General features: G+C 44.3%; 1 protein-coding gene across 1 annotated transcript in view; it reads right to left on the bottom strand.

The window, feature by feature from the left end:
* Positions 1-23,853, bottom strand: part of CASQ2 (calsequestrin 2) — a 70,557-nt gene that overhangs the window by 33,942 nt on the left and 12,762 nt on the right. The window contains exons 2-4 of the mRNA NM_001035374.2: positions 10,796-10,880; positions 7,717-7,817; positions 6,008-6,119 (exon numbers count right to left, since the gene is read on the bottom strand). Coding sequence (NP_001030451.1) covers positions 6,008-6,119; positions 7,717-7,817; positions 10,796-10,880 — 298 coding nt within the window. The remainder of the gene's footprint in view (positions 1-6,007; positions 6,120-7,716; positions 7,818-10,795; positions 10,881-23,853) is intronic.

The raw sequence follows: 23,853 nt of genomic DNA, 5'->3' as shown, positions 1-23,853 counted from the left end.
ATGGAAATGGTGCTCGTGTGGATGATTCTGCCTAAAGTCTACAATCCTGAGAGTCAATGATCCTACCATTCATTTTTAATAAGATTTCCTTTTTTTTCCATTTCATAAAATTTCATATCCCTTCATCGTCAGAGGCATAAGCTTTATCTAGAATCCCAGAAGCAGGCAGAATTTTCTAATATTTAATCAAAAACATTTCAAGAATAATGCTGACTTAAGGGACAGCAAGTTGAATAAGACAAGTACACTGATCTCAAAGGCTCACAGCCAAGGAAGGTTATGGGTCCTCATAGGACCACAATGCAGTGTGATGGTTGTTAGAATAGAGGAAAGCACATAAGCCCAGGCAAGATAGGGGTTGGAAAATCTACAAGAACAGCTGTACAAGCTGATGCAAATTTACACAAACTCATTCCTCATAAAAGTAGTTGGGTTGTTGGAAAATATATCATAAAACCTGAGAGATGAGCTAGAGGATTAGGTGGAGGGGAGGAAGGTGGGTGAGAGATTTGGATAATGAATAGAGAGAAGGTGAGAGAATGAAGAAAGTGGAATGGTTATAGCCGTACCTGAGTTATTTATGTCTTTCTAAGGCAGCAGTTGGCTCCATCAGAATCCTCTGTCCCCCCTTCCCTGACCTCTTGTTCCTGATGAACCTCTCCTTGCCTCCAGGAACCTCTGTCCTGATAGAAAGAATGGCCTTTACCTGTGTCCCAAGATCTCCCTTCTTCACTTGAGGAGCCAGTCTATATCCCTATTAAGATGCAGAAGGGTAGAGCAAGGTAATTTGCCAGCTTCAAACTGTGGTTTCAAGGCTTCTAACTGCGGTTGAGCCTTTAGCCTCACCCAAAGAGCAGCTGGCTTCTAGGAAACCCAGTCTAGTCTTCTGCTCTGTTTCATCTCATGTGGTCCCAAGGTTTTTCCTGCCCTCGTGTGCTGTTTTGATGCAGACCAGGTCCTTCCTGGCTCCACCCAGTCTGACTCTGCAGTTACCTTGATCTTTCCTCTTCTGGAACAGGCTCCTGAACATCAGCTTTTAAACTCAGGCTTACTGTAGTCGTGTCTTAGCATTTCCTCACCTTTCTTCCTTATCACTCTGAGTTTTCCATACTGGGTGTTGACCCTTTAGCTTCACATTTCCCTTAGTTTGGTATTCTTAACCATTACCTGATCTCCCTCAGTAAGTTTTTGTCATTCTCTCTTAGCACTAGCATCCACAGTTACATGTTCAAACTGGAAATGGACCTTCATGTCCCTGGGAGATGTAGCCTCCCAGTTCTTCCAGATCCCTTCTAATTTGGTACCAAACGTCTTAGGCAGCCTTCTGTCCTAAGACCATTCCACTCTACCTATGTTTTAAATTCTTCCAGTTTCCCCACTGTCTATCCATTTTTCTTGCTCAATAGAAAAGCTTGAGATCATTTGCAAAGCCCTTGTCTTCTGTGCCATTACACTTCCTTGACCAGTCACCCTCAAAATACAGCAGAACACACAGGATTCTCAGCAATTGCTTCCCTGGGTGCCTTACCACCTCCTAACTTCCCCACTCACTGACCTTGGCCTCTTCTGAAAGGCAAGAAGGAAAGAGAGACGGGGATGCCTGGTAAAACAACACGATGCTTTCTGCCACTGTGTAATGGCCACAGGTGTGTTACAAGAGGCATGACAGATAAAAATTTTTTACAGTGAGAAATCTTTCCAGATATTTTCTACAACCATTCAGGTTTTTGAGTAGCTAATATTATATTTGAAAGCAGTGGCTCCCTCAGTGAATGTTCTGTCTCAGTAACAGTTATTTTGTGCCTAAGACTAGTGAGCATCACAGCTAGAGAGAGGCTGCTCCCCTGACTTCCCCACTGGATCATCTCAGTGTGATTGTTACTTTAGTCCAAGTTGGCTTTGGTTTGTGAGGCTCTGTAAAATATTTAGTTTTTTCTTTTGATTTAGTTTATTTTTTTCTGCTAACACCAATGGAATGTATGATAGCCATTTATTATGCTAATAATCATCATGATCAACATTATCAACAAAATTTGGTATTAGGTATTTCTAAAGAGGACAAAACTGATTTTCTTAATTTTCTGAATTATTCAATTTATGCCTTCCTTCTTCCCTTTCTACTGTTCTATCTTCCTACCTTCTTTATTTTTTCTAATGCCTGTATACATTAACAATTAGCCAATCGGATTCTAGATGGGCTTTTATAATGTATTATTGTTTTTGTAAATTAAAAAAATCATTTCTCTCAAAAATAATAATTGGGAATAATTTAATTAGTTGATTCATTAAAGAGGACTGTAGGCCTTTATGGCTTCAGAACTGATGATGAAGCGGTAATGACAAGAAGGTGTAACGACTGTGTGTCAAGTTCTTTCTGAAAATTTTGAGATTCAAGCAGTATTTATTCACAGAAATTCTTTGTTAAAAAACTTTTATCTGTTGGTATGAATTCCACATAAAAGATTGTTATTTTAAAAAGTGACCCCAGGGACTTCCCTGGTGATCCAGTGGTTAAGAATCCACCTTGAAGTACAGGGTACGTGAGTTTGACCCCTAGTCAGGGAACCCAGATCCCACATGCTGCGGAGCAACTGTCCATGAGGCATAATTACTGAGCCTACATGCTGCAACTGGAGAATCTGTATACCACAAGGGAAGATCTCGCATGATGCAGTGAAGATTCTGCATGCTACAGCTAAGACCTGATGCAGCCACATAAATTAATTAATTGAAAAAGTGACCCAAATAATATCCAAACCTCCATAGCCCTTTTTCTTCTTGTGTGTGTGGGTGTGTGTGTGTGCTCAGTTGTGGCTGACTCTTTGCAGCCCCATGAACTGTAGCCCTCTAGGCTCCTCTGCCTATGGAATTTTCCAGGCAAGAATACTGGAGTGTTTTTGGAATGAGTTCCTACTCTAGGGGATCTTCCCGACTCAGGGATTGAACACACATCTCTTGCATTGGCAGACAGATTCTTTACCATTAGCAACACCAAGCTTCTCTCCTTTGTTCCAGGTAAAGAAATAGGTTCAGAAGACTTGTCTCTGCTGTATCATACTCAAGCAGGCTCAGTGTGCAAGGGGAGTTTTACTAAAAGTTTATGAGCTAAGAGATGAATTGAAAAAAATTGTGAATTATGTTTGATTTGAAAGCTCTTCAAAGGATAAATTATTGGCTTCAAAACATGCTGGACCTTGCTGAGCTCCTGAATAAAGTTAACTGAATATTGCAATGACACTGAAATATACAGTGTACAAAGTTTATCAATTTAAAAGCAAAAATTTAACCTTAGAAAGGAGGTTAAAATGGCTCACTAGTAACTTTATTATTTAAATCTTAAGAAAAAGTTGTAAGACCAGTAGAGTGATAATTGCATATTCCAAACCAAATGCTTCATTATTATTTTTAAATATGTAGTATGGAAAAGCTTGGCTGGGTTTGAAATTTTTTCAGATGATCATAAGAAATATTAACATTACATTTGTCATTGAAAAGAAGCGCAATATCTGTTAGATGGAAAGAATGTTCACATCCTTGAAGGACAATTTAGAGATTAGATTATCTAAATTCTGTTCAACGGCAAGAAAAGATGCTTCATCAATCAAAGGAAAAAAAATGAATGTTGTCCTGTCATTTGCCACCATCTACATGTGCCAGCAAAGTCTCTGGTCAAGGGTGACTATGCAGAATTTGAAAAGATCATTTAAAACCTTGATCAGGAACTGTATATTGCTATTTCAAACATAAAATCTGATATCAAAAGGTGTATTCTTAGAAGCAAGCACAAGATTTTCATTCAAAATCTATAAATATTTTACTTGGAAGTTTTATACAATGTAATATTTTATATCTTTCCTATTATTTTGTAATTATTATATTAAGGAAGTGAAAAAACATTTTTTTTTGTAAGCCCAAATAAGTCTCTTCCAGTTTACCCCTACGTGCCATATAAGCATGGTCACATTTCGTGTGTGCCTTGACCTGACACAGCTGTGCAGTCTTGAAAGTACGGCCCAGTGGGTCAGTGTATGATCCTTGAAGTCAGCTGTCTGGGGCTGTCTGGGATGTAAATCTTGGCTCTACCATTATTGCTAGCTGTTTGATACTGGATGAGTTCACTCAGCCTTTCTGTCCCTTTATATCCTCATCATTGAAATGCTGATAATAATGGTAGCTACCTTACAGGCTAGTTGCGAGAATGAAACTAAGGCATCTGCAGAAAACTCCTGGCACAGGCCCTGGGGTATGATACACATCAGTTGAATGGAGCTATTATTGTTATTCATTCAGGGTTGGGGAAGGTAGACAGTGGAAGATGTGCTTCTCTCTCTCTCTCTCTTTTTGGCCACATTGTGCAGCCTGTGGGATCTTAGTTCCCTGGCCAGGGATCAAACCCAGGCCCTTGGCTGTGAAAGCATGGAGTTGTAACCAGTTGTAATCAGGGAAACTCTGGAAGACGTCCTTTTCATCCCAATCCTCCCTCCATCTATGCTGTCCTGAGCTTAATGGAGGAAGAAAGAGAAACAGGATGGGAATGGATAGAAACAATTGAGGGGCTCAGGGAAGGCAGAAAAGGATTAAGGGAAACGAAAGGAAGAGGAGAAAGTAGAAGGAGGTGGGAGGAGAACCCAGAGTAGCCAGCCTCTATATAGGAATGTGAAAATTGAAATAAGTCACCTAAAGAACTGGGTTGAAAGTTCTTAGCTAGCCTCCTTTCCAGAAAAGCACCCTTAAGGAGGGTGAATCTCTAGTCACCTTTTATGTAGCAAATTAGAAAAGTGTTGAGTCATAAGAGAGAGAAAATAGGTGGGTTGTTGATGCGATGACTAAGGGAGCCAGTTGGCAGATGGAATACAGAGATGGCTTCACAAAACATTTCAAAACATTTTGGAGATTGCAGGACTAGTCATAAGCAGCCCTTATTTGCACCCTCCCATGTACTAATGCTGCCCAATTCTCTTTCATACTTATGCCCACTCCTACTAGCACTGTCCCTCTCTCCACAGCTCAGACACAAGAAAAAGCCTTAACTCATAGGACCCTGGGGGAAGGCAATGGCACCCCCACTCCACTACTCTTGCCTGGAAAATCCCATGGACGGAGGAGCCTGGTAGGTTGCAGTCCATGGGGTCGCAAAGAGTCGGACACAACTGAGCGACTTCACTTCCACTTTTCACTTTTCACTTTCATGCACTGCAGAAGGAAATGGCAACCCACTCCAGTGCTCTTGCCTGCAGAATCACAAGGATGGAGGAGCCTGGTGGGCTGCCGTCTGTGGGGTCGCAGAGTTGGACACAACTGAAGTGACTTAGCAGCAGCAGCATAGGACCCTTGCTGCCAAAGCACTTTAAAAAATGTCCTCAAGTAGTTGGCCTTCCTGGTTCCTTCTCTTCCTGTCCCTTCCTGGTTCCCACTCGCTACCCCAGTCACCTCTCTGTAGGTTGTAGTGATGCTCCAGTATGTTCCTCTGCCCACCCAAAACCTGGCCACAAAGCTTTCAAAGGGAATATACCCAAGGGTGTGGCCATGCCGTTGCAGGCAGCCTTGGTGGTCAGTGGGGGTTGACCAGCAATTTCCCACATTGTGCTGCAGCTGCCAAGCTGATCTCTACCCAGACTTTCCTCAAATGCTTTCCAAACGACTGAGATGCTCTCCAGCTGCTGACCACAGGAGCTGCCAATGTCAGGGAGACAGCCCTTTCTACCCCATGTTGGGAGAGAATCCTGCAGGTTGAAGGGCAGGTGGAGAAAGTGGAGGAAGCGCTTTTCTCTCATCTATCTAACACTCACGACCCCCCTTCAAGGTCAGAGAACATGGCCCAACTTCAATAATCTTTCAGCTCCCCCACCTGTTTTGCATAATTTCTGCTCATTTGTCCCATTGCACAGGGTGTAAGGAAGATTCTCCCTCTATGTGCTGATGGCTCATCTTCTTTCTGGATAATCTAACACACCTTGTTGGGAAAGGAGCCTTTAGACTGACAGGCTGGGGTGGACAGACAACTTACGTTCTGATTCCTCACTCTTGAAAAAGCCAATGAGTTTGATGTGGTCCTCAATGCGCTCAAAGGCTTGGACTTCCAGTTTGCTATTGATGATCTCCACTGGGTCTTCAATGAGCTGGAATACCACACACACAACACAAAAGATGTTCAAATAAAAGAACTGTTCCTGCCCAGTAGGAGAGTCAGGCGCATGTGTAGAGTGCTTTGGGGGGAAGTTGTGAACTTAGTCTGAGTTCTTCAGGATCCATTTCGCTTTCTCCAGTGAGGTGAAATTTCTTCCTTTCTTAGAGGAACTGACCTTAACGCATGGAAGTAGGCCGCCTGGTCTAGGAGTAACCTCATTTCTCTTGCCAGCTATTGATTCAGGAATGGCACGTGACTCAGTTCTGGCCAATGAATCTCCAGAGTACATCAGCTTGAAGGCCGGGGGAAAGTTCTACTTTCCTTTTAAGAGAGCAGTGGAGGCCAGATTCTTTTCCCTGTCTCATTGGATGTGAATGAGGAAATGTGGTGTATCAGCTCCTGCTGCTGGACCTTTTTAAAAATTTATTTTTAATTGGAGGATAATTGTGTTACCACGTTGTGTTGCTTTCTGCCGTACAACAACACGAATCAGCCATAAGTATGCATATGTCCCCTCTGTCTTGAACCTCCCTCTCACCTCCCATCCCATTCCATCCCTCTAAGTTGTCAGAGAACTTGAGAACAGTCAGCTTGAGGACAAAGCCAACACAATTACCTGATTTACAGAAAGAAACGGAGCTAGAGCCCTGATTTGGTCAAGTCTAAAATCTGCCTCCCCTGGTCTTCCGTTTGTTAGTGATGCTGCTCATTATTTAAGGTACTTGCACCTAAAAGCCCCCTTCTAGCTGACGGGGCCGGGGCAGGGCCACGTGGGCAGTTGCTCTGTTGCCTCCCTCAGCCTTCTTTAGGGCTTGCCAGCGTGGGTCAGGGAGATGAGAGTCTATGAGCACTGGTTTATAGGAGGTAACCTTCGACTTTACTTCTGCCCCTCTCATAGAATTTTGGAGGCAGTTGGGAAAAAGCAGTAGGCCATGGTGTTCTAGCTGGTAGATAAGGAATCACCAGTATGGATGGTCTTTATCGGCTCCTTTAGCACCTGAGTGCCAAAGAACTTGACTTCACAGCTGTTCATGAAAGTGTGAGTTTAGCTATGGAAAAAATATCTGTACAGTGTCTATTCCTCTATTGGCCTGAGCACGTGGATCCCAGGGTGTTGTCTGTCCATGGCTGAGAGGGAATGTGGTATTGGAGGGCTCCTCAGCCCTGCCTCTCTTTATCCTGAGAGTCACTCAGCAGGTTATTACTCCTCTCCCTCCTCCATCTTCCACTGAACATCCTCCTCTCTTCCTTACACCTCCCTTCAGAAGCCCTAGAACAAAGCCAAGGGGATTCTGGGGATGTTTGTGTATACTTGCTCAGAGAGTTAACATCCTACTACTACAAAGTCCTAATTTGTGACCCTCTGGTCACTAATAAAACAGTTTCTGGAGTGATTTATGGGCCAGCTGCTGAGTAGACATAAATATTGTCGTGATGTAGGCATGCTTTAGTTTTTTTGTGAGGCTTGAGAAATCTTTCTTAGACCAGGTCAGGTTATCTACCTTTCCTGTTGTTACTTTCGCGTCTTACGTCCCCCTGTATTTGAACCCAAACAGCGCCACGCAGGGCCACTGGGCGCAGAAGCTTACGTCCAAGAGAAACTCCACCAAGACGTCAGCTGCAAACTCGCCATCAAACTCAATTGTGCGATCACCCTTAAGAATATACAGGCTTCCTTCTTCATCAAAACCTAAAAGAAACAAAGAGTTCCCAAAGTAAAATCATCCTGATGAAAGAAGAGCCATCCTGTCGGCCAGGGTCTGGCTCAGGTTACCTGGGTGACATGGGGTCAGGCTCAGTGGAACTAGCATTAACCCTAAGATTGGTTCCCTTGCAACCACACCTCAGAAGGGTTCCCAAAGTGGGAGTTCAAAATGAAATAGTCAGGAACCCATAATTCCACCTGGACTTTAGCTTCAAAGAAAAACCTCATCACCACTCTGCCACTGCTTTCATTTTCCAAAACCCACTGCTGACTCCATCCTTCTTATCAGAAAGTGTTCACACCCACTGCCCATCTGGCTCAGTAGCCTGGCATGAAGCCCTTCCACAGCCTAGTGCCAGCCCTGTCCTCTACATTCTCCCTTGAGTGGACCTGTGCTCCCTTGAGAACTTCGCTTTTCATCCCTGTGCAACTCCCTTGGCTTTTTGCCCAAAAGCTGAGGTGAAAGGGGGCAGAAAGGAAAGGCCATAGTGCATGATTCTCTGTGCAGTTGTTCTCCTTGAGCCTGGAGTGACCTCCCACTACACCGACACCACTACCACTCATCTTGGTCACCTCCTGTGGGTCTTAGCTTATGACCCATTTTTCAAGAGAGAGCTTCTCCAGTCTCCCTTGCCATTATGGATCTGCTCTCAGCTCCGTGTACAGGTACTCACTCTAACAGCGATCCCTCTAGAAGGGAAGGGCTGTGGTCCTCTTGGGACTCCAGCACCTTGCTTGGAGTCTGGACCCCTTGGTATCCCATAAAAGTTTGCAGTCAGAGCGAACACCTTGCTTTTCTATTGTAGCTGAATTCTGCACATCTGTCCCCAGTCTGCTGATAATGCTGCAAGAGCAGGTTCTGCATCTTCTTTCCTGCCTGCCTCGCTCTCTGTTGTGTACTTTCACAAATGCTCGCCGAAGAACTGCATTTCCCCCCAGGAATGCTAAATAGCTGAAGCTGGCACTTGCTCCAACTGCATGGCATCCTTAATTCCTTAGATTAATTGTTTTCAAACTCTCAATTAGCTGGAGGATGCTCTCTCCAGATGAACTCTTCTGCAGAATCTCTAGGGGAAGGGAGGCTGGCCCACTGCCCACCATGTCCCAGGGCACTTCTGAAGAAGCCCTAGCCTGCTGTGGAGCCCCGCTTGTAAATCTAAAGGAGCCGTGTGCCAGGTATCCTGAGGCAGGCAGGGACTGATCACAGAGGGTGCGTGATGAACCTCAGCAGTGTCCTGCTGTTGGACTTCTCTCTGAGCCTGAAACCAGTGAGAGATTGTTGCATTAGTTCAGAGACCAAAGTCTGGCAAATGGAAATGGGGATGGAGTTCAAGGAGCAGGTTTACAAGATACAACTGTCCTGTAAACTTCGGGGATTGAATAACCAGAAAGAACCTGCCCCATGTCGTTTAAAAGTTCATTTAGACACTTAAAGCCCCATCACATCACTGGGAGAACGTCCATCAGTCCATTCTTATGAATGCTTGCTGAGCTTGTGCTCCCTAAATTTCTAGCTTGCTGGAACACTAGTGTTTTCCTCTAGCTATATTTACTAGAAATTCTCCCAAATTCTCATTAAAAGAGTGGGAAGAGAGAAGACTAGGAAATCAAGAGTTATTGGACTGAATTCATCAACTCGCTTTTGACAAGGGAAAGAGATGAATATGCTTTGCACAAGGGGAAAAAGTTCTTAACTTGTCTCCAGGGAAGGAGATACTCCAGGCATTCTTAATAATGCATTATCACTTATAGTCATGAGTCTGCCTTGTATCTAACCTAAATGTTGTCTCCTACAATTTAAATCTTTTTGAAAAAAAAAAACTGGTCTTGAAAATAAAATAGGAAGCAGTTGTTTGCAATTCTCTAAGATAATGAACTTTCATATATATCTGAAGGTGTTTACTGAACCACCGCTAATCTTTTTCTGTATTTTGTGATTACTACTCCCAATCCAATTAACCTTTCTTTAAAGGTCCTGTTTTATAACCTCCTGCTCTCTTTTACTTGCCATCCTTCACTGGTGATGCAGAAAAAGTGAAATGGTCAGTACAGGTCCAGGGGTTTTTGCAAACCAAGGAGTAACCTATATCCTCTCTCCTTGGGATTAGCGGTGTAAGAATCTTGAAGCGCACTCGCACTTGACCGTGATGTATTGACACAGGAGATTACAACTTGCACTGTACAGTCATGTAACCATACCTCCTCTAAATCCTCCCTCTCATCCTTGATGACAGTGCCCAGCTGGGGTTTGGCCTTCAATATAGAAACAACTGGGGCCCTAGAGTCACTACTATTAATGATATCCTTTGTAGGCTGCTTCAGCTAAGAGGTCAGGAAAGAATAGGTGATGGAAGAGGGGATTTGATCTCCCTCAAAGAGATCACAGTGTCAGTGAGGTTAGCCCCCCTCCCCTTAATTAATGTATAGTTGGTGTACAGGGTTGTGTTAGTTTCAGATGTGCAGCAAAGTGATTCAGTTATACATACATGTATTTTTCAGATTCTCTTCCCATATAGGTTATTACAAAACATTGAGTATAGTTTCCTATGCTATAAGTAGGTCCTTGTTGTTTATTTTATGTAGTGTATACATGTTACTCACAAATTCCTAATTTATGTTCCCCCATCCCCTGCCAAGAAGCTAACCTTTTAACCTTTTCTAAGAGCTGGAAATAAAGGTTTGAACCATTAGTGTCCATTTTCCCATGAAGAGACCCTCTTTCTTGTACTGATCCAAAGATATATTAAATGTCTAATGTGAAATCATTGAATTCAGTAAATTGTATTTACTTTTTGTGAAACTCTTCCCTAAGCTAAGACTAAGCTGTACAAGGTCATTTTATATTTATTTAAAAACAAGTCTAGTTATCATGCAAGAAAAAAAATGACTGCACCTTTTTTTTTTTTTTTGCAAAACACATTTGTTTCTTCGTGATATATATATATATAAAAAATCACATTTACCCAATTTCTTGGCAAGCTTGGCTTCTTTCTTGGCATCCACCATCACAAAGCCTATATCTTTGTGTTCCAGGACCTGGGCCACAAGCTGAAGGGAAAGACAAGTAGGAGAGTAAGTGAGTCAAGGGTAGCAAGACTAGAAAATACCATGGGACACTATTTTGATATGTTGACAAGATTTCTTTCCATACTTCCTGTTACTCTGTGACCAATTCAAGAAGCAATGTAGAGATTCTGTGTTTATACCCTTAGGAGAAGGATGATTCAGCAGAATTCCCAGAAACAAGGAGAGACGAATGCGAGAGCCAGAGCTCAGCTTTGGAAGACCACACCCATTGTTGCACACCCTTCTCTGCCCTCGGGGTAGATAAAATTTGAGTTGGGAGAATGCAGAATCAGAAAGGAGACAAAGAGAACTGGGTACCAACAGATTCCTACTAAGGGGCCTGAAGCCCATCCCCAGCCACTGGGGTTTGGCAGGGTCATGAGAGATGCCAGATAGGCTGAGGGACCTTAGAATAAAGGAGACCAGTGTCCCCAGTACCCAAGACAGTCTTCAAATCCCTTTACCCCATGGACTTGAGGAGTAGGAATGTCCATTGAGGGTATCTGGTAAAATGACCTGAGATGACCTCTGAAGTTCTCCTGCTTCCAGCTGAGAGGAAGCACGAGCAGAGTACCTGGGTGGACTCAGAGCCTCAAAGGTGAAGAGGGTGCAACAGTGTCACGTGGACCCATGGCTGGACTGGGTGGACACCAGCCTACCTGCTGACACCAAGCACAAGACTGGCATCATGTTAAGCTCCCTGAAACTTAGATATGAGAAAGTAGTGTTCAGTTGCTCAGTCGTATCTGACCCTTTGCTACTCTGTGGACTAACTATAGCCTACCAGGCTCCTCTGTCCACAGGATTCTCCAGGCAAGAATACTGGGGTGGGTTGCCATTTCCTCATCCAGAGATAAGGAATTAGAGAGACCCTCAATTGACTGAGATCTAATTCCTGCCATATGGCTGAATGGAGGCTTAGAATAGAGTGGGGAAGCTCCCAGAAAGATCATGAAATATTAATATTACATTTCTTTATTTAAAATTTTAAAAAAGATAATTGCAGATTAACATGCAGTTGTAAGAAATAGTACGGAGAGATCACTCATACATTTTACCCAGGTTGCCGCCAAAGTAACATCTTGCAAAACTAGAATACGGTATCAAAACTGGATATTGGTATTTATATAGTAAAGATACAGAAGATTTCCAGAACAATGAGGATCCTTCATGTTGTCTTCTTATAGTCACATCCACTTGCTTCCACCATCATCCCCTCCCTAACCTCGGCAACCGCTGATGGCATCACCAAGTCAATGGACATGAATTTGAGCAACTCTGGGAGATAGTGAAGGATGGGGAAGCCTGGTGTGCTACAGTCCATAGGGTCACAAAGAGTCGGACATGACTTAGTGACTGAACAACAACATGTTCCCATTTTCTGTAATCTTTTCATTTCAAGAATGTTATATAAGTTGAATCATATCATATGCAACCTTTGAGGTTGTTTTTATTTACTCATATTTCTCTGGAGATTCATCCAGATTCTTGGGTGTATTAATAGATCATTCTTTTGTATAACTGAGCAGTATTTCCATATTATGGAGGTACCACAGTTTCTTCAATTATTCATCCACTGGAGAACATCTGGGCTGTTTCAAGTTTTGGGCTATTATGAGTAAAGCTGCTGGAAACATTCATATACAGGTTTTTGTGTGAAGGTTAGTCTTAATGTCTTTAGGAAAAAATACTCAGGAATGCAATTGCTGGGTTGCATCATAATTGCATGTTTAATTTTTAAAGAAACTGCTGTTTGAGTGGCTATACCACTTTATATTCGGGCTGCTGCTAAGTCGCTTCAGTTGTGCCCGACTCTGTATGACCCCATAGACAGCAGCCCACCAGGCTCCCCTGTCCCTGGGATTCTCCAGGCAAGAACACTGGAGTGGCTTGCCATTTCCTTCTCCAATGCATGAAAGTGAAAGTGAAAGTAAAAGTAAAGTCGTGTCTGACTCTTAGTGACCCCATGGACTGCAGCCTACCATGCTCCTCCATCCATGGGATTTTCCAGGCAAGAGTACTGGAGTGGGTTGCCATTGCCTTCTCCCAATAGCAATGTAGGGATGAGGAATCCAGTTCTTCTGCATCTTTGCCAACACTTGGTGTTGTCACTTTTTAATTTTATATGTGTAGTGAAGTCTCATTATGGTTTTAATGCATTTCCCTAATGGCTAATGATGATGAATACGTTTTCATGTACTTGCCATCAGTATGCTCTCTTCTATGAAATACCTGTTCATGTCTTTTGTCTATTTTCCAAATAGATTATTTTTGATAGCTGAGTTTTGAGAGCTCTTTAAATATTAGTCCTCTGGAGAAGGAAATGACAACCCACTTCAGTGTCCTTGCCTGGAAAATTCCATGGATGAAGGAGCCTGGCAGGCTATAGTCCATGAGGTCACAAAGAGTCGGACACAACTGAGTGACTTCACTCACTTTTGTTGGATGTGTGGTGTGCAAATATTTTCTTCCACCCTGAAGCTTATCTTTTCATCCTTCTAATAGGGTCTTTCTCACAATAAAAGTTCTTGATTTTAATGAAGTCATATTTATCAGTTTTCCCATTTATGGATTGCACTTTTGGTGTTAAGTCTAAGGACTGTTTGCCTAATCCTGTATCCTGAAATTTTTTTCCATTTTTTCCCTAACAGTTTTATTATTTTCTTTTGTTGTTGTTTCCTGTGGCTTGAGGGATCTTAGTTCCTTAGCCAGGGATTGAACCTGGACCATGGCAGTAAAAGCACTGAGTCCTAACCACTAGACTGCCAGGGATCTCCCTAGTTTTGGAATTTTAATTTTACATGTAAGTCCATGATCTGTTTTGAGGGTTGTGTGTGTGTGTGTGTGTGTGTGTGTGTGTGTATTTTTAACCAATGGTGTCCAGCTGTTCCAGCACCATTTGTTCAAAGGGCTATCTCCTGCTGTAACTTCTCTATTTGCCTGTTCATTCTTCCCTTCTTGACCTCCTATGCTCTCTGTTCTCTTTCTTTCTCTCTAGCTCCTAATCACTCCTTTCATCTAAGGCCAAGGATATTGGGCAGAAGCACAGAAAGCTGCTCTGCGGAGTCCCTCTGGTGACTGGAGGTGGAGGGGCAGGTAACAAATGCCTCCTCCACCCCACAGACAGTTTTCTCTTCTTTCTTGAATTTTGGCTGAGACTAGGGAAGGCTTAGGAAGAAAGATATCATCAGTGTTTATATTATGACTCATCTTGAGCGTCCCTGTAAAGCTTAAAGAGGCCTGTCTTTCTGCAGAGTCACTTGGCTTTAATCTATTGCATTCAGTTTATTAGACAAGATCATTTTTTAGTTTTCTGGTGTTCAGTGCAAGCTACTTTGTCCTGTTTAGTGCTATCAATACGTTAACTGAAATGCTCCCTTTCTATAATTAAAAATGAATGATGATGAGACCTGATGGCTTTGTGATATTAGACGGTTTCCCTATTTCTAAAGTGTGAGCCTCTAACAGTGGTTCTTAAACCTGGAACACTGGGTAAAATGGGGCTTCCTGGCCTTCACTCCACAAGTAGAGAATAGAGCTGGGGTGGAGCTCAGGAGAAAATATTTTCATAAACCACACCACCACACCCCATGATTCTGACGCAGCAGATCCTGTACCACATTCTCAAAAACACTGCTATAAATGGTTGTCAGTTCATCCAAAAGTGATGTGGCGTGGTGTTTTCCAACTGTGACCCACGGGCCATGCTCAGCCCTGTTGGTTGCTTCATCTTAAGTGTAGGAGAGAAATAGTATTAATAGTAAGAGTTTTCAAGATTAACTCTGAGAATTACAGAGAATTTAATTCCGACCTCTCCTAGGCATATACCACCACATTTTATTGGTTTTTAAGTAGATGCCAAGGTGCCTTGCCTAGGCTTGTAAAGCATGACATTCTCATTACTTATTGATATTGATATATGACAATTGAAGATACGTGAGTGGAAGGTGCTATCGCAGACAAAGTCAGTTTTGTTTTTTTATGGTTTTCTGTTTAAGCCACAGCCAGTTACTGTTCTAGGCACAGATGAGGAGACAGACGCTGGCAGCCACAGATGGGTCAGGAACCGTGCTAGCTAAGACCTGTCCACCTTCTCCTTGGCACCCTCTGCACAATCCGTGAGGGGTCCTGTCACTCTCGCCTCCTACCCTGATTAGGCCCAAAGCCTGCACACTTGAGCTCTGTCATCACCTCCATCAGCCCTAGCAAGCACCCTTCTTGGGCCTGAGCCAGGGGTGGCCAAGGCTGGCAGCCACCCAAGAGAGAGCCATGAGACTGGGCTGGGGGAGAAAGGGCGCAGTGAAAGACTGGGGCCTTCTGGGCTGACTCTTGACATGGCCATTCTCCCCAGGATCAAGAGCCCCTGCTGAGCTGATGGGGCGGGCCAGACATTGTCTGCCTCTCCTACTCAGCTTAATCTCCACCATTGCTCTGCTCTTATATCTCCAGCTCATGTTTTCCATTCTCCATTCTTCCGTAGCCCAGTCTCACTGAGCTCTCTCAGGTTGCTGCCAGCCTGGCCTTGGCTGCAAAGGCCAGCTCCAGACTCATCTTTGACTCCAGTCTCTTTTCTGTGAATTCCAATAGCCCGTTATAGGGACACAGCACTCTGGCACTTATTTTGCAGTCATTAGAGTTCTATATTGTGCATCTTTCCTCCCTAAGGAAAAAAATGCTGATTCTGTGCTTCTTTTGTATCTCATAGAATTCCCTAGAGACACTCAGCATACTTTGGATGAATGGACTGGCCCAAGCACTTCATAAGTTTAAGAGACTTTTGAGCCAAAAGAAGAAGAGTAAATTACACCCTGTTACCAATTACAGGGATGCTTCCCTCATAGCTCAGCTGGTAAAGAATCTGCCTGTGATGAGGGAGACCTGGGTTTGATCCCTGGGTTAGGAAGATCCCCTGGAGAAGGGAAACGCTACCCACTCCAGTATTCTGGCCTGGAGAATTCCATGGACTGTATAGTCCATGGGGTCACAAAGAGTTGGACAGGACTGAGCGACTTTCACGTCACTTCACTTCACAGTGATTAAAAGTTACAACCACCCGGAGGAGAAAAGATAGAGTCAGTGTGTCTCCCAAATTTCCAGAAGACCAGAACGCTGTTTTCAGATTAGACTCTAGTTTTCTCATGTTGACTTCTGGCTCTGTCTGTTTTGTTGATTGGTTGGTTGGTTACTTCTCAGATGGTCTTGCCACCTGTCCATCCTAGAGAATGAAGTTGTCTCTTATCAGTTGGTATGTGTAGCCGCTGGGCATGAGTGCAGTTCCAGAAACATTGATTTGTTTGACCATTGCTGATTCTTTTGAGTACAGAAACAACTTTATATAAAAAAATCATATTAAATAATATGCATGTCAACAGCAAAATTGTAGATATTTATAGATGTGTTTTTAAAATTTTGCATCATATAGGTATTTATTATACTATTGTTACCTCTGTAATGATGTGGTTGAAGTAGATCTCATCTTTAAATGAATAAATGACCCAGAGATAATATATCCAAGTGGTTAAGAGTATACAGCTTGGCATCAGAGACCTGGATTCCTGACTTGGTCCTTGCTATGACTCAGCTGTAAAGTATGGGGAGTACCAATATCTGTTTCATAAGGCTGTTCTGAAGAAGAGTAAATGAGATGATGCCTGTGAACGCCTTGACACAGTTTTTGGCATCAGTAAGTGCTTAATAAATGTTATATTTTCTTCTTACTATGATGACAGCTTGAAAGGGTCAACTGTGCCAATTAAGAAATACCAACGCCTAATGTATGGTGATGGCAAGAAGACAATAATTATTAATTGAGGACCTACTATGATCAAGGTGCCCTGTGAAACAAAAGTGCAAGACACATTCCATAGTCAAGGAGTTTGTGATGTCACTAGAGAGGAAGCTAATGAAAAATTAGCTGATAGGAATAACTGTAATATATAGCAGAGCTATATGTAACCTTGTTCTGTATTTTCCAAGTCTCCCGTAAATATGTTATTGTACTTTCATAAGTTTAAAAAATAAAAATTAAAACAAAAAAAAATTAGCTGATAGATGTTGAAGAACTAAGACAGAAAATAAGGGCTCTGGAGCCAGAGCAAGAGAGTTCATGGGCAGGGAGTCAATCATACAGAGCTTTGAAAGTGATGCGAAGGAGTGTGGATTTAGTTTCCACATACTCAGGATGAAATCTCAAATCCCTGACATGACCACAAAGGCCCTCACAGTTTGGCCCAGCTGCCTCTCCAGCCTCATTTGGGGCCACTCTGCCTCTTACTGACCCATCATTTTCAGTTCCTCAAAACAGCGAGTTCTCTCCTGGATCAGGAAGTCTTTGCCCAGGATCACCTCATTTAGCTGTGCTCCCAAGTCCTAGGGCAAGGCACGGACTGCAGCTGCCTGTGGGGACACCTTGATCTATTCACACAAAGACACTCAACATGCTCCTCTACTGTGCATGCTCTCTCCTCTTTCTAGAAGATCCTTCCCTCCACTCCTATTTCTCCTCGAAGTCTACACATTAATGTCAGTAGCTCAAAGGGCACTTCCTGACTCCCTGGTGCTCTTTCTGAACTGGGTCTGAACTGGGTGCTCTTTCTGCCTTTGTCCGTAGTGCTTTGCCTTCACAGTCCTTTCCCAGTTTGTATCAATAAGTACACATTCACTGTATGATCGTTTGTCTGTCAACTATCTGCATGTGAGCCTGTGAGCTCCATGTCCCTGCCTGTTTTTCTCTAGGTACTATCTCCAGCACCGAGTATAGAACCTGAGAAGAGGAGAGTTAAAAACAAAACAGAATGAAACATTAGTTTATTAAATAAATAAATGGAAGAAAGAAGGGAGGCCAGCTAGACCTTGAGAGGGGAGGTGTGTCTGAATAGGCAGAGGAGAGCTGCACCGACATCTGAGGAAGAAAAAACTGGCACAAATGTTTTTGAAGGCTTGGAGGGGCAAATGCACAGGGTGAGTGAAAGGGAAGAGGCTTCTGTTCTCAGGTAGAGGGCTTCTCAGGGGAGCTGGAAGGAGTAGTGTGCTTAAGGCATGCTAGAGAAAGAGTGCGAAGGACTTTGAACATTAGGACCGGCAGTTCTGATGTGGAAGATGCTTGAGTAGAAGAACAGTATGGTTAATTTGAGTTTGGGGAGGGTTGATCTGAGGGCATAGACCAGATAGATAGGAAAGTGGAAGGGAAGGCGACCAGTCGGGAGGCCGCTGCTAGAGTCTCAGTGGGAGATGTCAGGTCTCCAGCGAAGGCAGCAGATGAAGCAGCCTGTGAAATGAAGTTAGAAGCTGAGAATCAGTCAGACTGGTAACCATTGTATGGTTTTGGAGAATTGGGGAAAGTAGGGGAAACCAAGGAGTGGAGGAGGCAAGACGATTCCAAGGTCTCCAGCCAGGGAACAGAGTGGAAGACAAACAGAGACGTCAGGAGGGCACACCAGAACCACGAACGAGCTTCTCAGCTTGGATTTAGATGCAATGAGTTCATGGCCGTGGAAATCCAGGCAGCAGTCGGAGGCGCCAACCTGGAGTGTGGGGGAGAGGTTTCGAAGGACCTCTGCAAGTGAGTGGTGACGGTATAAGGAGAGTGTACGAGAAAACCACAGGGTCGAGGACTGGCCGCCTTGTAGCAGGTGAGAAAAGGAGGCTGCCTGGAGGCAGAGAGGTGTGTGGGAGAAGCAGGAGGACAAGGGACGCAGTGCCAGGATTCCATAGTCACAGAAGCTCGAGAACAAGCAGGTGGTCAGATCAAGTGTTGCAGAGAGTCCCCAGAGATGGGACCACCATTGAGGTCTCTCCTTTCAGGATGACCTTTAGAAAGGAGCTGGGCTGGAAGCCAAAGCACTGAGAGCGAGGCCAATGAGTGGGTGGCAGGGTCTCAGTAGAGCAGGTGTAGATCACTTGCTCAAGAAGTTTGCTATGAAAGGAAGGGAAACTAACACAGCAGCCCCCAGGGTCACGCTCCCTTTGGCCTCAGAGGACTGGCACGTGAGGTGCCCTGTCTATGTGTGTCCCTCCAAGTCCAGTCCCTTTGTAGGACATCTCAGCCCTGATCCAGGGACCAACGGGGAGAAAGTTCTGTTTCTCAAGAATTGTCCTCCTGGAGGAGAAAGACGAATTTGCTTCATTGTCAGAAGAAGGTGGGGTAGCAGGGACAAGGGGCTGCTTACCTACTGAAGGGAGCTGAAGGGGCTCACTTTCTGCATGGTCAAGAATCTGAAAAAGAATCAAGGTCTGAGAAGTATGGGGGGATATGTCACAGATCTTCGCTCCAAGTGAGTGTCCCTCAGGCCAGCCATTAAAAATACCCTGGCGGCAACCCTGCTCTCTCCATGGAAGCCAAGAGCCAAGTGGCTCTTCTCAACCACCATCCCTGATACCATCTGGCCACATGTCAAGCAACTCCACTACTGTGCGCGTCCTCCCCTGAAACCGGAGAGCTGACGTTTATCTCCAGTAAGCTCCTGTCACCTTCCACCACCCTCGGATGAGGCCTGGGCTATGTATAGCTGGGGGCTTGGCACGTAATGTGTCCAAGCAGGAGGCAGGTGAGAGAGGGGGACCACTATTTTATGAGCTGAACACTGGGGCCTTTTGGGGCTGGACCTGGTGGCTTCTAAAAGAGCCTTGAGGGAAAGTGGCGGGGGGCGGGGGGGGGCGGCAATGTTGATTATTTTTATTGGCACTTTTGAACTATCACCTTGGTCAGAGCCAAGGAAAAATCCCAAAGGTCACTGCTGTGTGTTCATTCCACTCCGCCACATTGACAAGCAGTATTTAACAATAAAAATAACATCTATCGAGTGTTCACTGTACACCAGATACTGCTCCAACACCTCACATGAGTGATCTCATTGAATCTTCACAAAACTCACATGAAGTATAAGTTCAAGATGATGAAACAGAGGCACAGAGAGGCTAACCAACTTGCCCAGAGCCACACAGCGCTCAAGTGATCTGGGATTCCAGCCATGACTCTCTGGCTCCAGGGCCCAAACTTGCATCGATTACATTCTGCTCCCTTCACATGGGCCTCAGAGGGACCTGGGCCCCAATCCTGGCGCGCCACTGCTTATCAGCTGTGAGACTCTGGGCAGGTCACACTTCTCTGATCTCAATTTTCTACCCTGAAAAGATGAGATCTAATTCTTGCAGGAGTACTATGTATTCAAGCGCTTATGAATGTTTGTTCCCTAGAAATTCACTGCAGGGCAACCCCATTACACTAAGCTAGTGGTTCTTGAACCTGAGCCTGCATCAGTATTACCTGGAGGGAAGCCTTGTAAGAACACAGATTGCTGGGTCCACCCCGGAATTCCCAACTCAGGAGGCCTGGGAGGGGCCCCATGAATTTACATGTCTGACAGGGTCCAGGAGACACCCATGCTGCTGGTCCCAAGTTCACACACTGAGAACCACTGCTCTACAACGGTCTCCAACATACAAGCACAATCTCCCTGTGTAGCATTTGTGATGTCCAAAATGGCTGATTAAGGGAGGCTGTTCCTGAGCCAGGTTTCTGTTTTTTTCATACTAAAAATATTATTGCAGTGGGATTTTTTTTTGAAATGGATTTGACTGACCTAGGGACCAGGCCATGCACTTTTCCAATTTTTCTCAGCAGAGTTCTCAAGAGCCTGTGAAAAAGCAGTCTGGCAGCTCAAATGCCCACACTCTCTGGTAGCCCTCTCCTTTGGACAAGTCCCACTGAGTATCCATCATGTTCCTGCAGCTGGGGAGACACTGTCCCTTTTCTAACTATACCTTCCATAGGTTGGTGCACCTAATGAAAAAGGGAGAAATAAAGGCGGAGGGAAGGCGGGGGGCTGCAGTCAATGGAGAGACCTTCTAAATGTAAAATGATGGCAGACAAGCCTCTACGCCTCATCTCCCCAGTGCTGCTGCTGCTGCTGCTGTCACTTCAGTCGTGTCCGACTCTGTTCGACCCCATAGACGGCAGCCCACCAGGCTCCCCCATCCCTGGGATTCTCCAGGCAAGAATACTGGAGTGGGTTGCCATTTCCTTCTCCAATGCATGAAAGTGAAAAGTGAAAGTGAAGTCACTCAGTCGTGCCCGACTCTTAGCGACCCCATGGACTGCAGCCTACCAGGCTCCTCCATCCATGGGATTTTCCAGGCAAGAGTACTGGAGTGGGGTGCCATTGCCTTTTCCCCATCTCCCCAGTAGCGAACATTAAAAAGCAGAAGAGAAGTCTGCTGCTGCTTGGCTAAACTTTGCGAAATGTCTGACTAGTGTTTATTTTGATGAACTCTACTAATGACAACAAATAACACAGACAGCTAACCTGAGAGTTCGTTTTAGAGGTGCTTTCACATAACAAATTCTAGAACAGTCCTTTCCTGAGCACCAGACGTGGGCTGTTTACTTTACACACACCCCTCCTTTCTCTTCAGAGGAACCCTGGGATGAGGGGACAGTGGTCTTTATTCTACAAAGGGAGAGGCTCGGCCTTCAAGAACTCAGTCCACCATACCGTTGCAAAGACTCAGACCCACAGAGTTTCTGTCCTAAGTCTGTGCTTCTTATGTTGCCAGGACATGGTGTGGGCTGCAGTTTATGGGTTGCATCTACTTTTTATTTTGGGTTTGGGAAATGCTCTCAGTGTGTGTGGCCAGACTAAGGAAGTCTTGGGGTGCTGAGCCCAGGGCTGTGTATGGTCGAGGAGGGTGAAGGAGTGTCTGCTGGCCCGTCTTCTTGCCCAGCGCACGGCAGATGGTGAGGAGAGGCCTGCTGGCATGGGGCACCGGGCAGCAGGCGGACGCTCCTGGAACAGGCTCTCTGGGCACTGAGGAGCGGCTGTGGCCTGCCCAGCCCATTACTCGGCAAGACGGTGCACTGGCCATGTTCCTGCGTGTCTGTCCAAAGAGAAATGGCTTATCTGAATCGAACCACATCCAGCCCACAGAAGAGGGAACCTCAGAAGCTTCGTTGTACAGGTGCAGACTTCGTGGGGACTGGCTTTTTTGATAAAACCTTTTATTTTTTGGCAGTAAATCCTATTTTTATTTTTTTAAAATTGAAGTAGAGTTGATTTACAGGGTTGTGTTAGTTTCAGGTATGCAGCAAAGTGATTCAGTTATACAGGTATATGACGTGTAATATATAACACACACGCACGCATATTCTTTTTCAGATTCTTTGGAACAAATCATCTCAGATTCTAAGGCTGAGCTGATAATTATGCAAAAATACTCCACACCAAGCAGTGAAGTTACAACTGCAAGAAAATAGGGCAGCTGCTTTTAAAGAAAAATGTTGTGATTCTGAAACAGATTTTGTTTGTTTGTGTGTTACTGCTTTACGCTAGAGTAGTCCTTATAGTCGGAGAAGGCAATGGCACCCCACTCCAGTACTCTTGCCTGGAAAATCCCATGGATGGAGGAGCCTGGTGGGCTGTAGTCCATGGGGTCGCTGAGAGTCGGACACAACTGAGCGACTTCCCTTTCACTTTTCACTTTCATGCATTGAAGAAGGAAATGGTAACCCACTCCAGTGTTCTTGCCTGGAGAATCCCAGGGATGGGGGAGCCTGGTGGGCTGCCGTCTATGGGGTCGCACAGAGTTGGACATGACTAAAGCGACTTAGCAGCAGCAGCAGCAGCAGTCCTGGTCTCGCATGTCTCCATTTAGAAATGTATAACTTTGTGAGGAGGTCTACCTCAAGAATCCAATGACTAGCTATCCTGTTTGGCCTTGAATATTATTGAGGGCTGTTGGGGGGTGTGAAGAGTGAGAGAAGAAGGTTCCAATGGTCTAAAACCTTCTAAATCAACAGTGTATTTGCCATTTTGTGAAATCTCTATCTCCCTGTTAATTCTGTATGGAAGAAAGAATTGAACTGTAATCAACTCAGTCCACACTTTGAGCATTTCTTGTCTTTTCACATCTCACCCCAGGCTCTAGTTTTATCGCTGAGAAGTGCTCAGCAAACACACATCTCTTTGGAGAAGCGCAGTTCAAGAGTGAGCCTGGGCATCCATCTTCTGAGAGCTCTGGCTCTACATGAGGACTTACTCTCAAAGCCAAACCAAAATAAGCCTGACCTCATCTGAGTTTTCAGAGTGCAGCAGGTGCAAGTGTGGAGAACGCCGTCTTTGGGCAGTGAACAGTTGGAAGAAATACCTGAATCCTGTGCATGTTGCTATTCTCTGCCCAGTGTTCCCACATCAACCCATCTGTGGATTCACTTGCCTCCAGAAATTTCATTTTGCCTTCCTCTCTTGAGGTTTAGAAATGCAACCACTGGGACATTTGCCAGTGCTAAATAGGTTTGAAGGCAATGACAGCCTTAGAGAGCCCTGAGGTTTATGCCCGTGCCATGTATGTGTTTTGGACTCAGAGTCCCATGGTTTAAAAAAAAAACCTGTTTTACTCACATTTCAGCAGGATTAAGTGAGGATGACAAGCAGTTCCCTGAATCTGACAGATTCAGTTTAATTTTTCATCTTCCTACTGAATCTCTTTTTAAAAATTGATTTAATTTTTAAAAGATATCAAAGAGAAATATATTTCCAATATGCGCAATGTATCCATAATTCCTTGCCTTTTTCTTTTCTCTCCATCCACCCCTCCACCCACCTACCCAACATTTATTAAATACCAAGTAGATGTTAAGCATTAGTCCCTTTACACACACTTCAGTTCAACACATAGTCCAGCTATGAAATTAAACACTGCTCAAATGTGAATGAAAATCCCAAATTCAAATTAGAGACGCTTGTCTTTTTGCAAGTTGGCACTGCTTACAAACAAGAAGCAACCCCTTTATGCTATTTCTCGGTGTAGTGAAAGGAACATGATGTTTGGAGACAAAGAGATGTGAATTCAAATTCTGCTTCATGCTGTGCCATTTTCTAGCTTTGTGACTTTGGGCAATTTCTACTCAACTCTAGGGAATCATTTCTTTGTACATAGTGTGAGAATATGTTGTAAGAAT

Source organism: Bos taurus, chromosome 3 (genome assembly GCF_002263795.3).
Source record: "Bos taurus isolate L1 Dominette 01449 registration number 42190680 breed Hereford chromosome 3, ARS-UCD2.0, whole genome shotgun sequence".
Lineage (NCBI taxonomy): Eukaryota > Metazoa > Chordata > Mammalia > Artiodactyla > Bovidae > Bos > Bos taurus.
Note: the sequence above shows the minus strand (reverse complement) of the source record. Positions and strands in the feature narration are given on the sequence as shown.